The sequence below is a fragment of the Narcine bancroftii genome, chromosome 5 (genome assembly GCF_036971445.1).
Source record: "Narcine bancroftii isolate sNarBan1 chromosome 5, sNarBan1.hap1, whole genome shotgun sequence".
In the NCBI taxonomy this organism is placed as follows: domain Eukaryota; kingdom Metazoa; phylum Chordata; class Chondrichthyes; order Torpediniformes; family Narcinidae; genus Narcine; species Narcine bancroftii.
Genome location: NC_091473.1, coordinates 188,916,354 through 188,932,378, shown reverse-complemented (window position 1 = coordinate 188,932,378; position 16,025 = coordinate 188,916,354). Strand labels below are relative to the sequence as shown.

Genomic DNA, 16,025 nt, shown 5'->3' with positions numbered 1-16,025 from the left:
ATTTAACCTTAGGACCTTAGGTCCACATCGAATGCAAAAAAATACCCACTTCTTGGTCACATCTATGACAGAACTCTGAAGATCAAAATGGAAAGATTTTCATTTTATACCGAATCCATAATGTACATTTATTACCTAAATCAATCCATCTTTCATAAACTTCTCCAAACATTTTCATCAATCTTTCTATCGAAATCCAATTCCAATTTCAATCTTTATTTATGAACATCTGGTTTAGGAAATTTTACGTTTTGCCTCTGGCTGTTTCGAAGAAGCGTTCAGCTATTACATGGAAATCTGATTCGGTTTCAGGGATGACAGGATGTCATAACGAACTGAAAGCCTGTATTTCTTCAGAAACGATTACATATAATTTAAGAGAAAAATATTCTTTTCCTTCACTAAAGTTTGGAACCCTTATTTGAAAACTATTGGTGTTAGAATCTGAACTCTCAATCCGCTCCAATAGACGCCACCGCTCCTGCAGCCAAAATGTTTAAATGTGATTGTAGTAGATGATGATCTTACTCTTTGTAGGTGGGGAAGGGAGGAGGGAGGGTATTATTGAGGAGGTTGGTAGAGGGGTTTATATATAAAAGATTAATCACATAATGTCTGTATTAATATGTAATACCTAATGTTATGTTAAGTAATTTTAAATTTTAAATAAAATGTTTTTAAAAAGTACTGTAACTATTGTAATTGTGAGGAATATGAAGTGGGATATGTGTGGATTTTTCATCATGTCAATGTTTAATGAAGAATGTATATCAGAGAGTAAGAATGAATACAAGGAGCTAAAGGGAAGGGAGGGAGATATAAGTGGTAGATGGGTGCATTAGGCACTTCTCAAAATGGTGGGGGGGGGGTGGTTTGTTTGGCGCGAAGATCTTGGTTATTGCTGCCCGGGGAGTTAGGTGAGTGGAGAGGGTAAAGTTAAATTGGGAGGAGAGGAAGAAGGGGAAATATATGGGGTATGATTTATCTCGCTAACGAGGTGATTTAATTGATGGTACTTCCACGTACGAAGATGAAGGATAAATACAGACTCTGTAGGTTTCATGAATGTTCAACAAATTACAAGGTTTGTTTAAAAATTAAAATATCCAAACAAGAGTGTTGCAAATGCCCTCAAGCACTGCCAGGCTGCGTCCACCTGCAAATTGAAGGAGCCACACTCTAACATTGCCCTCACAAGTATCTTCTACAACTTTACCATAACCTCCCAAATCCTAGACTGCATACTTTGCTATTTGAAGGCAAAGCACCCCTTAATCACCGATCCAGGAATTTGTGTTCCCAGATCCATGTGTTCCCTCTTCAGTGCATCACTGTTGGCCGTGTTTTGTCCTAATTTGGTCAGTGTTTCCAAAGTGCAGCTGCTTGCACTTGTCCGCATTTCCACCTGCCATTTGGCAGCCCATCTCTCCAGCTGGTAAATATATAAGTGTCTGTATGCTGCATCGACCCCGACGTATCGATTATGTGAAGATTTTGCTTCTTTTCAGCGTTAACCCGGTGTTGATTTGAGCCGGTTCGTTCTGCTGTTGACTTCATCCTTCTCATCTGCTTTTATCATTTGCAACGTTTTGAGATCTGCAGATGTTTGAGTGTTCCAGTTCCTTCAGATGGTTGGCGTATTGGAAATGAGTTGACGTATTGTGGCACGTTGTCGGACAGAAAAGCCGAAACAATACTTAAAGACTGATCAACAGGCTTTATTCCACTTAAAGTCCCTGCTGCAGTTAGCTGTAGCTCTCAGTGGCTGCCCACGAGGGGCCAGATGTGGCTTATACCCCAGAGGATGATTGGCAGCCGACGGTGGGGCTTGGACTATTCAGGTCGTCTGATTGACAGCCGGCCAGGTGCTATCATGTCCTCCAGTGCTCTTGCTGCAGGTATACAGGTCGCCCCCCTGTAATAGGCTAGTGGTGTCTCAACAAACGTATCAAGATGTTAATGCTTTCTATTAAAACCAATCTCTAACTGAGACCATTAGTCAAAGGGAAATCCTGGTGAGAAAAGTGAAATGTCGAAATTTCGTTGACAAAATTAAAAGAGCAGAGCAATGAACAACGTCAAATAGGCAGAGGTTGGCCCCAGAGGGTTTAACATTGCCGCGCTTCCTTGGTTTCTAGGATTGCCCTTGTCTATTCTGGCCCAGAACTGTAATGACCGGATAACCATATAACAATTACAGCGCAGAAACAGGTCATTTATGGCCTATCTTGTCTTTGCTGAAACTCTTATATTCTCTCGTCCCAATGACCTGCTCTCTGCCCATAACCCTCCATACCCTTCCCATCAATACACCTAACCAATTTTTTCTTTAAAGATAATATTGTACCTGTATCCACTGGAAACTCGTTACACACAGACTCCGCTCTCCGAGTAAAGAAACTCCCTCTTGTGTTGCACCTAAAATTTCGCCCCCATAAACTCTCAGCTCATGTCCTCTGGTTTGAATCTCCCCTCTTCTCAATGGACAAGGTCCATCCACATCTACTCTATCGATCCACCTTAACATTTCAATTTGATAATATACCCCCCCCCCCCCAGCCTTCTACACTCTAAGGAATAAGGCCCTAACTGGTTTAACCTTTCTCTATAACTGGGTGCTGAAACCCAGGGATCATTTGGTGAATCTTCTCTCAGTTTTGTTAATATCCTTCCTGTAATTTGGTGACCAGAACGGAACACAATGTTCCCACTGTAGTCTCACTGATGCCTTGTACAGTTTTAACATTCCCTCCCAACCCTTTCCCTCTGTGCTCTGATTTATAAAGAACAGCATTCTTCACTACCCTATGCACCTTCAGGGAATTTTGCACCACTATTCCTAGATTTCTCTGTTCAATTGCATTATTTCACGTACTACCACTTGCCCCATGTAGGTCCTATTTTGATTAGACTGACTTGTCACACTTCTCAGCATTGAACACTATTTCCCAAATTTCAGCCCAATCTTCTGACTGACGGAAATCTCTCTGCAATATTTAAAAAGCATTATGCACAATGTATCACCCGCATACTTACCAATACAATTTAATACCCCTTCATCTAGATCATTCATGTATATTACAAACAACAACAGTCCCAGTGCAGATCCCTGGGACTTAACTCAAATGGTTTTCATTTTTCCGGCTATTTTGAGCCATAACGTTTCAATGACATTGGAGCCGCAAAGAATCCGCAGGTATAAATTATTGGGCGTGCGATTATTTGACTTCAGAGAGATTGGCTGAAGCTGCAAGACTGGTTGATGCCCACAAAACATGCACAGCGCGTTTTACCGTTTCATAAGAATTGTTTATATCTTCTTTGCTGTTCTTGGAGTTCCTGGTAAGAACAGTGACTGCCTCAACTTTACAATTGAGCAAATAATGCCGTCTCTCGGAGAACCCGGAGGAACCTTTCCTTCATTCACTTTGCGCTTTGTTAAATTTAGGCACGGGAACGGGCCATTTCGGGCCACCAGCCCATGCTACCCAATTGACCGACACCTTCGGTGGGAAGACACAGTAGCCCTCTGAGTAAAACTGACACTGACAGAGCGTCCAAACTCCTAACAGACAGCGCGTGATTGGAGCCCAGGTCCCCATCGCTGGCGCTGTAGAGGCGTTATGCCAACCGTACCCTCTCTGCTGTTTCCGATCAAAGCGACGATTAAAACGAGCCTGGCAGAAGGTTTTGACATCTTCACGGTGCGCACTGATCAAAATATCATTGTGCGGATGCTGAACATGGATTAGACAGGACTGACGGGTTATTCACATTTTTCGATATTGTTCTTTGAACCACGTTACACTCCATTGTGGGAAGCTTCCAACAGATCCCTTCAAGCGGAAAGCGGAGAGAGGGACCTGGTGACATGCTAGGGTGTGCGGGAAATATTGACAGACGGACAAATAATGGATTCTCGGAGTTGTCGTCCACTAAGCCCAATATTCTGAGCAGAGAACAAAGTGTCAACCCTTTCGTCTGTTACGGAGGGAAGGACGCGGGTGTCCGCTCTGCAGCGTATCTTTTACTGCCCTGATGCAGTATCTTTTGCCAATGGTCAAGACAAGTGGCGTGGTATCTGTCAACAGGGGGAGCTGCTGATGTTGATACAGGATTTTCAAAGCGCTGTTGTTCTTTGTCTTGGAGAGTTCAGTCGTTTTTATTTAAACAAATAACTTTGCTCACAGCTTCCTCGAACACATGGTGTATAATATCAATCAGCGCTGCTCCTTCAGTCCGTTGATGTGATCTCAGGCTGACGGATTTCATTATGACAACCATAAAAGGATACCTGGTTCGGCTGGGAGTCGGAGGAGGAGGAGCGTGGTGAAAGTGACGAGAAGGTAAGCTATTTAAGTCGGGGGCTTACCTGGACTTGGGCCTGCTTGGTTCGGCTGGGAGTTGGAGGAGGAGGAGCTTGGTGAAAGTGATGGGGTTAATTGGTCAAGGGGCCAATAAAAGGAGTGAAAGGGGAAGGAGCGGCCAGTGAGGAGTGGGGCAGTGAAGGAGTGGAGACTTGGGACTTTGGCTAGAGGGACGTCGGTAAGAAGGAGCTCCTTGTGTGGTAAGGTGTCCTTTTTGGTTAGTCTTTTAGTATTATTTGTTTAGTTTTTCTTTTAAATAACCTATATACATTGAGAAAGGAGGTAATGGAGTCAGCTGGGGTAGTCAAATGCTCCAATTGTGGGATGTGGGAAGTCAGAGACATCACAGATGTTCCTGACGACTACGCCTGCAAAAGGTGCATCCAATTGCAACTCATGAGCGACCGTGTTAGGGAGCTTGAGTTGCAATTGGATGAACTGAGGATTATAAGGGAAGCAGAGGCAGTGATAGAGAGGAGTTACAGGGAGACAGTCACCGCTAGAAGGCAGGAGTCAGGGAATTGGGTGACTGTAAGGAAAGGAGGGAGTGTGCCAGTGCAGAGTACCCCTATGGAAGTGCCCCTCAGCAACATGTATTCGGCATTGGATACTGCTGGGGGGATCAACCTATCAGGGACGAGTCGTGGGGGTCAGGTCTCTGGCACAGGGGCTGCCCCTGAGGCTCAGAAGGGAACGAGGGATAGAAACAGGGTAATTGTGGTTGGGGACTCACTTGTAAGAGGGACAGATAGGAGGTTTGTTGGACGAGATCGGGGATCCAGGTTGGTCTGTTGCCTCCCTGGTGCTAGGGTCAGGGATGTCTCTGATCGAGTTCACAGAATTCTGCAAGGGGAAGGTGAGCAGCCAGAAGTCGTGGTCCATGTGGGGACCAATGACTTAGTTAGTAATGGGGATGAGGTCCTGAAACAGGAATACATAGAAATTAGGTGGAAGTTAAAAAACAGGACCTCTAAGGTAGTAATCTCTGGATTGCTGCGGGGACAATCATTACCTAAGTTGATGGAAGGAGAAGGAAAGAAAAGAATGGACTCAGTAGAATTTCTGGTGTATTTTTGTTGAATGACAACATTGTCTGACTGGTTTAATGTATCCTAGATTGTATACCTTAAATGGATGGGGGGGGGGTGGGGGTTGGTTTGGGAGGAGGGAGGGCGGGGAGAAAATGTCACTGTATATGTGTGAAAAGGAAATGTGTGTATCATGGCTAATGTGATTTATGGTGTGAAAAATAAAAAATTTGTAAAAAAAATTCAACCTTCTTTCCATTTTCCAATTCTTCCCATTCCCATTTACCCTCCCTTTAGATGATGATAATGGTCACTGTCCACTTCCTCTCAAATCTGGCAACGAATTAGCAAACATTAATGAATCATGATCATTCTCAAAACATTGAGACTGAAAGTTTCCACAAAAACGTTTCAATATAGCAGGATAACGAAAAGCCAATTTATAGCCCTTTCTCCACAATACTTCCTTAGCTAAATTAAATTCTCGACGCTTTTTAATAATTTATTGACTCAAATCAGCATTTAAAAAACCCTCTTTGCCCTGAACCATCATTGGAATATGATTCTATCGATTCTCTGAACTCCAATCCGTAATATCATTTCTATATTCTGATATCTCAAATAACGGAGTAAAACTGCACATGATGCACATGGCCTTTCCCTCAATGCCCTATGAGCCCGATTTGATTCCAGACCATCTGGAAAAAATTCACTTCCCAACACATCAGGAATCCACTTCTTTAAAAAAAATTACCGGATCCGAGCCTTCAATATCTTCTGGAAGACCTACTATTTTTACAATATTTCTTCGACCCTGAATAAATTATTAAATTAAATAATCGCGACCAAACTGACATAGTCGTCCATTATCACCAGCCTTGTTTGCATTGGTCATTGAACCAATGGCTCAGATATTTCGGAAGAATGATGAGGTTAAAGGGATAAGAATTGCAGATGATGACTATAAGATTAATTTATTTTCTGAGGATGTATTGGTGTATTTGACATATCCAGAACAGTCTTTGAAATATTTACAAGAATATCTGATTCAATTTGGGGAGTTATCTGGGTATAAAGGAAATGGGGATGAGAGTGAGATATTGTCAATATTGGAAGGAGATTATAAAGAATGAAAAAATATTATAAAATTAAGATTGTCTGATAAATTTAAATATTATGGGGTAATTGTGAATGCAAATTATCAATCATTATATGTTAAATTATGTACCTTTATTGAAAAAGGTTAAAACTGATTTGATTAAATGGAAAGAACTTCAATTAACATTAATAGATCGAGTAAATTGTATTAAAATGAAAATCATTCCTCGTGTACAATATTTATTTCAATCATTACCGTGTTCACGTTTAAAGGGCTTTTTTTCAGGATTTGAATAAGACGGTGAGGAAATGTTTATGGAGAGGAAATGAGCTGGAGTAGGTTTACAGAAATTGAAATGGCGATATGCGTTAGGTGGACTTCATTTACCTCATATTCAAAATTATTATGACGCTGTGCAGTTGAAGTTTATTAGTAAATGATGGATATTGATCAGCCCCCTAGCTAGGCTAAGGTGGAGTTAGTCTGTATTTCTGAATTTGATGTTCATCAGTTTATATATATATTGAATTTGAATTTATTGCAGGGACATGATAAGCCAGTACTAAAATATTTGTTAAAGATATGGGTAAAAAGAAATGAAGTTTTAGGAACAAAAGGGAAACTATCAGTTAAAACACCATTATATCAAAATCAGCTTATTTCCTTCACAATGTTTAATAAGTATTTAAAGATATGATATTCTTAGGGTATAAAAGTGATTCAGGACTGTTTTAAAAGACAGTTTCTTTCTTTTGATCAATTTAGAGAAAATTTTGATATATCGCTTCATTCTTTTTTTGTGTATTACCAATTTTGAGATTTGATAAGGGATAATTATGGTAAAGAAATGAGATAACGAAATTTGAATCTTTGATTTCCTTTATACCAAAGAGAGGTTTTATTTTACATATGTATCGATTGTTACAGGAAACTGTGGAAAACCGAATTTGGAGAAATCTAGAAATAAATGGGAAAGTGATTTAACTTATGTTATACTTCAAGAGGATTGGGAGGTTATGTGTCATGAATGTGTAACTAAATTGACTAATGTAAGATATGGTTTGGTAAATTTACTTCTAATATCCGTTCCAAAAACATTTAACCTTAGGACAGGTCAACGTCAAATGAAAAAAAGTACCTACTTCTTGGTCACATCTATAACATAACTCTGAAGATCAAAATTGAAAGATTTTCATTTTATACCGCTTTAAATGCATTTGAAGTTAAAAAAATTACACTGCACGAATTGATAACGTACATTTATTACCTAAGTCATTCCATCTTTGCATAAATTTCTCCAAACATTTTCATCAATCTTTCTATCTCAATCCAATTCCAATTTCATTCTTTATTTATGAACATCTGGTTTGGGAAATTTTACGTTTTGCCTCTGGTTGTTTCTAAGAAGCGTTTAGCTATTACAAGGAACTCTGACTCGGTTTTAGGGTGATAGAATGTAATTACGAACTGAAAGCCTGTATTTCTTCAGAAACGATTATATATAATTTAAGAGATCAATATTTTTTCTTTACTAAAGTTTGGAACCCTTATTTGAAAACTATTGGTGTTAGAATCTAAACTCTCAGTCCGCTCTGATCGGTGCCACCATTCCTGCAGCCGAAATGTTTAAATGTAATTGTAGTAGAAGATGATCTTACTCTTTGTAGGTGGGGAAGGGAGGAGGGAGGGTATTAGTGAGGTGGTTGGGAGAGGGGTTTATATATAAAAAATTAATCACATAATGTCTGTATTAATATGTAGTACCTAATGTTATGTTAAGTGATTTTAATTTTTAAATAAAATGTTTTTAAAAAGTACTGTAACTATTGTAATTGTGAGGAATATGAAGTGGGATATGTGTGGATTTTTCATCATGTCAATGTTTAATGAAGGATGTATATTAGAGAGTACGAATGCATATAAGGATTTCAAGGGAAGGGAGGGAGATATAAGTAGGAGATGCGTTCATTAGGCCTTTCTGAAAATGATGGGGGTGTTGTTTGGTTGGCGCCAAGAGCTTGGTTATTGCTGCTCGGGGAGGTAGGTGGGAGGAAAGGGTAAAAATAAATTGGGAGGTGGGAAAGCAGGGGGAATATATGGGGCGTGATTTATCTCGCTGTCGAGGTGATTTAATTGATGGTACTTCCACTTGTACGAAGATGAGGGATAAATACAGACTCTGGAGGTTTCATGAATGTTCAACAAATTACAAGGTTTGTTTACAAGTTAAAATAACCAAACAAGAGTGCTGCAAATGCCTTCAAGCACTGCCAGGCTGCATCCAACTGCAAATTGAAGGAGCCACACTCTAACATTGCCCTCACAAGTATCTTCTACAACTTTACCATAACCTTCCAATTCCTAGACTGCATACTTTGCTATTTGAAGGCAAAGATACCAAAGCACCCCTTAACCCCCGATCCAGGAATTTGTGTTCCCAGATCCATGTGTTCCTTCTTCAGTGCACAACTGTTGGCCGTGTAATGCCCTAATTTGGTCAGTGTTTCCAAAGTGCAACTGCTTGCACTTGTCCGCATTTCCACTTGCCATTTGGCAGACCATCTCTCCAGCTGGTAAATATATAAGTATCTTTATGCTGGATCGACCGCGGCGTATCGATTATGTGGGGTGTTTGCTTCTTTTCAGCGTGAACCCGGTGTTGATTTGAGCCGGCACGTTCTGCTGGTGACTTCATCCTTCTCATCTGCTTTTACCATTTGCGTTATTTTGGGATCTGCAGGTGTTTAAGAGTTCCAGTTCCTTCAGAAGATTGGCGTATTGGAAATGAGGTGACGTATTGTGGCACGCTGTAGGACAGAAAAGCCGAAGCAATACTTAAAGACTGATTAACAGGCTTTATTCCACGTAAAGTCCCTGCTGCAGTTCGCTGTAGCTCCCAGTGGCTGCCCACGAGGGGATGGATGTGGCTTATTTTCCAGAGGATGATTGGCAGCCGACGGTGGGGCTTGGTCTATTCAGGTCGTCTGATTGACAGCCGGCCAGGTGCTATCATGTTTTCCTGTGCTCTTGCTACAGGTATACAGGTCGCCCCCTGCAATAGGCTAGTGGTGTATCACCACACCTATCAAGATGTTAATGCTTTTTATTAAAACCGATCTCTAATTGAGATCATTAGTCAAAGGGAAATCCTGGTGAGAAAAGTGAAATGTCGAAACTTGGTTGACAAAATTAAAAGAGCAAAGCAATGAACAACGTCAAATAGGCAGAGGTTGGCCCCAGAGGGTTTAACAATGCCGCGCTTCCTTGGTTTCTAGGATTGCACTTGTCTATTCTGGCCCAGAACTGTAATGACCGGATAACCATATGACAATTACAGCGAGGAAACAGGCCATTTATGGCCCATCTTGTATGTGCTGAAACTCTTAAATTCTGCTCGTCCCAATGATCTGCTCTCTGCCCATAACCCTCCAAACCTTTGCCTTCAATACACCTAACCAATTTTTTCTTTAAAGATAGTATTGTACCTGTATCCACTGGAAACTCGTTACACACAGACTCCGCTCTCCGAGTAAAGAAACTCCAACTTGTGTTGCACCTAAACTTTTGCCCCCATAAACTCTCAGCTCATGTCCTCTGGTTTGAATCTCTCCTCTCCTCAATGGACAACGTCCATCCACATCTACTCTATCGATACACCTTAACTTTCAATTTGATAATATCCCCCCCGCCCTCCCTCAGCCTTCTACACTCTAAGGAATAAGGCCCGAACTGGTTTAAACTTTCTCTATAACTGGGTGCTGAAACCCACAGATAATTCTGTTCATATCCTTCCTGTAATTTGGTGACCAGAACGGAACACAATATTCCAATTTTAGTCTCACCAATGCCTTGTGCAATTTTAACATTCCCTCCCAAACCTTTCCCTCTGTGCTCAGATTTCTAAAGAACATCATTCTTCACTACCCTATCAGGGAACTGTGCAGCACTATTCCTAGATCTCTTTGTTCAATTGCATTCTTTCACGCCCCACCATTTGGCCCATGTGGGTCCTATTGTGATTAGTCCGACTTGTTCCACTTGCACATTGAACCCTATTTCCCAACTTTCAGCCCACTCTTCTCACTGACCCAAATCTCTCTGCAATATTTAAAAATCTTCTTCATTATGCACAAAGTATCACCCGCCTAATTACTATTCCAATTTTCTACCCCATCATCTCTAGATCATTGATGTATAGAACAAACAACAACAGACCCAGTGCAGATCCTTGGAACCTGACTCAAATAACGTAATGTGTTTTCATTTTTCCATCTATATTGAGCCATAACGTTTCAATGACCTTGGAGCCGCAAAGAATCTGCAGGTATAAATTATTGGGCGTGCGATGCCTTGACTTCAGAGAGATTGGCTGAAGCTGGAAGACAGGTTGATGCTCACAGAACATGCTCAGCGCGTTTTACCGTTTCATAAGAATTGTTTATATCTTCATTGCTCTTCTTGGAGTTCCTGGTAAGAACAGTGACTGCCTCAACGTTACAGTTGTGCGTGAGTTTTTAGTTGATTTTTTAAATAATGCCGTCTCCCGGATGATCTTTCTTGGCACACGAGAACCCGGAGGAACCTTTCCTTCACCCCCTTTGCGCTTGTTCAATTTAGGCACGGGAACGGGCCATTTCGGCCCACCAGCCCATGCTACCCAATTGACCGACACCACCTGTGGGAAGTCACAGGAACCCCCGGGGAAAAGTGACACGGACAGAGCGTCCGAACTCCTAATAGACAGCGGGATTGGAACCCAGGTCCCCATCGCTGGCGCTGTGAAAGCGTTACGCCAAAGGTGCCCTCTTTTTGCTGTTTCCGTTCAAAGCGACAATTAAAACGAGCCTGGCAGAAGGTTTTGACATCTCAGGTTCACGGTGCGCACTGATCAATATATCACTGTGCGGATTCTGAACATGGATTAGACAGGACTGACGGGTTATTCACATTTTTCGATATTGTTCTTTGAACCACGTTACTCTCCATTGTGGGAAGCTTCCAACAGATCCCTTCAAGCGGAAAGCGGAGAGAGGGACCTGGTGACATGCTAGGGTGTGCGGGAAATAATTGGCAGACGGACAAATAATGGATTCTCGGCGTTGTCGTCCACTAAGCCCAGTATTCAGAGCAGAGAACAGAGTCAACGCTGCTGTCACGGCCATCTGTTACGGTGGGAAGGACGCGGGTGTCCGCTCTGCAGCCTATCTTTTACTGCCCTGATGCAGTATCCTTCGCCAATGGTCAAGCCAAGTGACGTGGTATCTGTCAACAGGGAGAGCTGCTGATGTTGATACAGGATTTTCAAAGCGCTGTTGTTCTTTGTGTTGGAGAGTTCAGTCGTTTTTATTTAAACAAATAACTTTGCTCACAGCTTCCTCGAACACATGGTGTATAATATCAATCAGCGCTGCTCCTTCAGTCCGTTGATGTGATGTCGGACTGTCGGATTTGTTACGTTTTATTATGTCAAGCATAAAAGGATCGACAGATAAATAGATAGATAGATAGATAGATAGATAGATAGATAGATGAATAGATAGAGACATAAAAGGATGGATTGATAAATAGATGAATAGATAAAGACATAAAAGGATGGATTGATAAATAGATGAATAAATAGAGACATAAAAAGATGGATTGATAGATAGATGAATAGATAGAGACATAAAAGGATGGATTGATAGATAAATGGATGATAGATATATAGATAGGTGGCCCACCTCACTGACAAAAGGCAAAGGAGGAAAAACCCAACACCCAACCCCAACCAACCAATTTTCCCTTGAAACCGCTGCAATCGTGTCTGCCTGTCCCGCATCGGACTTGTCAGCCACAAACGAGCCTGCAGCTGACGTGGACTTTTTACCCCCTCCATAAATCTTCGTCCGCGAAGCCAAGCCAAAGAAGAAGAAAGAAGAGATATATAGATAGATGAATAGATAGAGACAAAAGGATGGATAGATAGATAGATAAGTGGATGATACATAGATAGATAGATAGATAGATAAATGGTTGGACGGATAGACAGATAAATAAGTGAATAGATATAGAGATAAATGGATTGATTGATAGATAAATGGATGAATGGATAGACAGATAAAAGGATAGATAGATAAAAAAAACACACACCACCTTAAGCAATCCCTTATTAATAAAAGAGTGCCGATGGCGTAGGGAACAATTAACGTGGTGTTTGAGTGGAGAGAAATGGTTGGGAACCACTGAACAATGCTAAGTTCAAATTTGATGTATCAGGTCGGAAGATGGAGAAGCACTATGTTAGTCACAGACCGCAGATCAGCAGAAAATAAGACCAAGTGCGACTGCAGTAAATTATTTGCCAACGGTATGTTGTATTGTCCATTGTCAATGGCCTTGTTATATTTGAAGTAGACAAAATATGAAAATCACAGAAATAGGTTCCATCTAGTTATACAGGAATAATGGTGAGGGGCAGGGTAGTTGCAGGGGAATGTGAGTTGAGTAGTTGGAGACAGGGAGCAGGAAAGAGGGAGAATCTGGGCAGGGGTGAGCGAAGGTTACTTCCGTCTGGATGGAGAGAAATGAAAGAATTAGGAACATTTTAAGGTGATTCTCATGAGCACCAACACAACACTCCATGAAATACACCTACACGTGTTCAGGAAGCAAAATCTTCATTGTGCAGGTGTAATGAAGGAGCAATTGGCCCGAAATCTCATCGTCCTTTCCATTTCCTTCACAGCGAATGTAGTGGCGCTTGCAGTCCTGTCCCGCGGAAGGTGCGGACTCTCCATCTGCACCACCCGCTACCTGGTGGCCATGGCAGCGGCGGACCAACTGATCATCCTCATCAATGTCGTCCTGTGGCGGTTCAGTTATTATTACTTCCCCGGCGTTTTCCTTCACATCACCCCCGTGTGCAGCCTCATCTCAGTCCTGGGTCGTGTTGTCACCGGCTGTTCCGTCTGGTTCACCGTCACCTTCACCTTCGATCGATTTGTCGCCATCTGCTTCCAGAAGCTGAAGACGAAATTCTGCACTGGGAAAACCGCGTCCGCCGTGATGACCACGACGAGCGTTCTTCTCTCTTTACAGAGGATTCCCTACTACTTCACATATGAACCCCTGAGAGTGGTTGACAACGTCCCGTGGTTCTGTTTGCAGAAGGCAAGTTATTTCACGGATCCTGGCTGGGTGGCCTTTGACTGGGTGAACACCTTAATAATGCCGCTGATCCCTTTTGCTTTGATTTTGTTGTTCAACGCTCTGACGGTGCGGCACGTTGTCTTCTCCAGTCGCATCCGTCGGGGGCTAAGGGGTCAGAGAGGCGGAGGAAGCCGCAGTGACCCGGAGATGGAAAGCAGGCGGAGGTCTATGATCTTACTCTTCGCCATCTCCGGCAGCTTCATCCTGTTGTGGTCGGTGCACGTTGTCCATTTCCTTTACTACACAGCCGCCGGGGCGGACCCCAATCACCACAACGACTCCGAAGTCATATTTCTCCAGGTGGGGCAGCTGCTGTTGACTTTAAGTTGCTGCACCAACACCTTTATTTACGCCTTGACTCAGTCCAAGTTCAGGGAGAATCTGGTCAACGCGGTGAAATTTCCGATCACCTCGGTTATTCAGTTAATTCGCAAACCGGACTCTCGAAGCCGACGGAGTCAGCTCAGGGCGTTTCCAATCCAAATGCAACACAATCCATAGAGTTTGGGACAAGCACAGATTTCTTTCTTTTCCACTGCGCTCCACAATTTGAAATTTGTGTTCAAAGAATTCAAATATAATTTAAGTGCACATTCCAGATTTCATTAAAAGTTATTTAGATAGATTTTGGTTTGACCGTGTATAAATTACAGTCCTGTTTATTCATGGTCCCTTCGTATCAGGGCGCCAGAATGTCTGGCTTCACAGGTGTTTGTGAGAACTCAGGTATGTTTAATTGCTTCATTGGTGTAAGTATAAGAGGGCTGGGCTGGCTTCTAAACTTTTATATTCTGTAGGTGCCATTTTTCAACATGCTTTTTGCCAATGAATGACAAATTAGCCATTATAAGGTGGAAAAACAGGAATAGAACAGTAAGAATCATCGGTCAGGATTACCGAAATCAAGCGTATGGAATATTATTATTAAGAAGGAACGTCCTAGTGAGCTCAGTAATCAGAAAGGGACTGGCATTATCAGGAAGGATCTCTCTAATGATAACAGGGAAATTCTCATCATCTGGAAGAAAAATCCCCAAACGCTAATCCGACAGATCAGAAACACCCTTCATGAGGCAGGTGACAACTATCCGTTGAAAGGCTCATGAACAACACTGCAAGATGCAAACCACTAGTTGGTCGCAGAAAAGAAGGCCAGATTACGGTTCGCCAAGAAGTATTTAAAAGAGGCTGAATAATTCTGTAAAATGGTCTTGTGGACAGATGAGACCAAGATTAACCTGCGTCAGAGTGAGGGCAAGTGCAAAGTGTGGAAACGTAAAGGAATTGCCCAAGATATAAAACATACAACTATTGGCATCTTGCAATGTAGCCTCTGCGTTTCTGTTCATGAAGTCTTCTGCGGACAATAGTCACTGACAGACCTGCCTCCCGAAGGGTTTTCCTGGCCTGGCGGACATTTAGATGTTGTATTTCATTTGTCACTGCTTTGTCCGTTCTCCTCATCCATCCAATGATCATAACATCATTGGGTTTATTTAAGACAGAGATTGATAGGTTCTTGATTAGCCCGGACATCAAAGGTTATGAGGAGAGGCCCGAGCAGGGGGGCTGAGTGGGGGAAAATGGATTAGCACATTTACACATAATAACAATTACATAACGGAAACAGGCCATCTCAGCCACTCTAGTCCGCAATTATTTAAGTGAACTCTACTAATCACACCTTCCTGCACATGCCCATAACCCTTCAAACGCTTCACATTCATGAACTCATCGAACCTCCACTTAATTGACAATATTGGCCCTGCTGCAACCACAACCTCCGGAAGGTCATTCCACTCTGCCATCCTCTCTACCTTATTAATACCCTTCCTATAATTTGGAGACCAAAACTGCACACAATATTCCAATCTTGGCCTCACAAAAGCCTTGAACAGTCTCAACATTATCTCCCGCCTCCTATATTCTATGCTTTGATGTATAAAGGTCACCAGACCAAAAGCCTACTTCATGAGATTCCACTTTCAAAGAACGATGAACCATTATTCCAAGATCTCTGTTCCTCTGTATACCTCAACACCCTTCACCTCAGTGCATACGTCCTATTTTAATTATTCTTCCCAACATGAAGCACTTCACACTTATCTACATTAAACTCCATCTTCCGTGTTTCAGCCCACTCTTCTAAGCAGTCCAAATCCTTCTGCAGTTCCCGAAAACCATCCTCACTATCCACAACTCACCCTATCTTTGGATCGTCAGCATATTTACTAACATCATTTACCACACTATCATCCAAATCATTAATGTAAATAACGAACATCAAGGGGCCCAACACCGATCCGTGAGGCACATCGCTCATTACTGGCCTTCACCCTGACC

At 42.1% G+C, this 16,025-nt stretch overlaps 1 protein-coding gene across 1 annotated transcript; it reads left to right on the top strand.

Annotated features, from left to right (window-relative positions):
* The first annotated feature begins 10,897 nt into the window (after nt 1-10,897).
* LOC138765415 (probable G-protein coupled receptor 139) lies at nt 10,898-14,183 on the top strand. The gene is made up of 2 exons (XM_069942456.1): nt 10,898-10,964; nt 13,219-14,183. The coding sequence occupies exons 1-2, from the start codon at nt 10,898-10,900 to the stop codon at nt 14,181-14,183; spliced, it is 1,032 nt and encodes a 343-aa protein (XP_069798557.1).
* The last annotated feature ends 1,842 nt before the right edge of the window (nt 14,184-16,025 follow it).

Coding starts and splice junctions, on each gene's coding strand:
- LOC138765415 (XM_069942456.1), top strand. CDS start 10,898: ATGCTCAGCGCGTTTTACCGTTTCATAAGAATTGTTTATATCTTCATT. Junction 10,965..13,218: donor TGCTCTTCTTGGAGTTCCTG/GTAAGAACAGTG, acceptor TTTCCTTCACAG/CGAATGTAGTGGCGCTTGCA.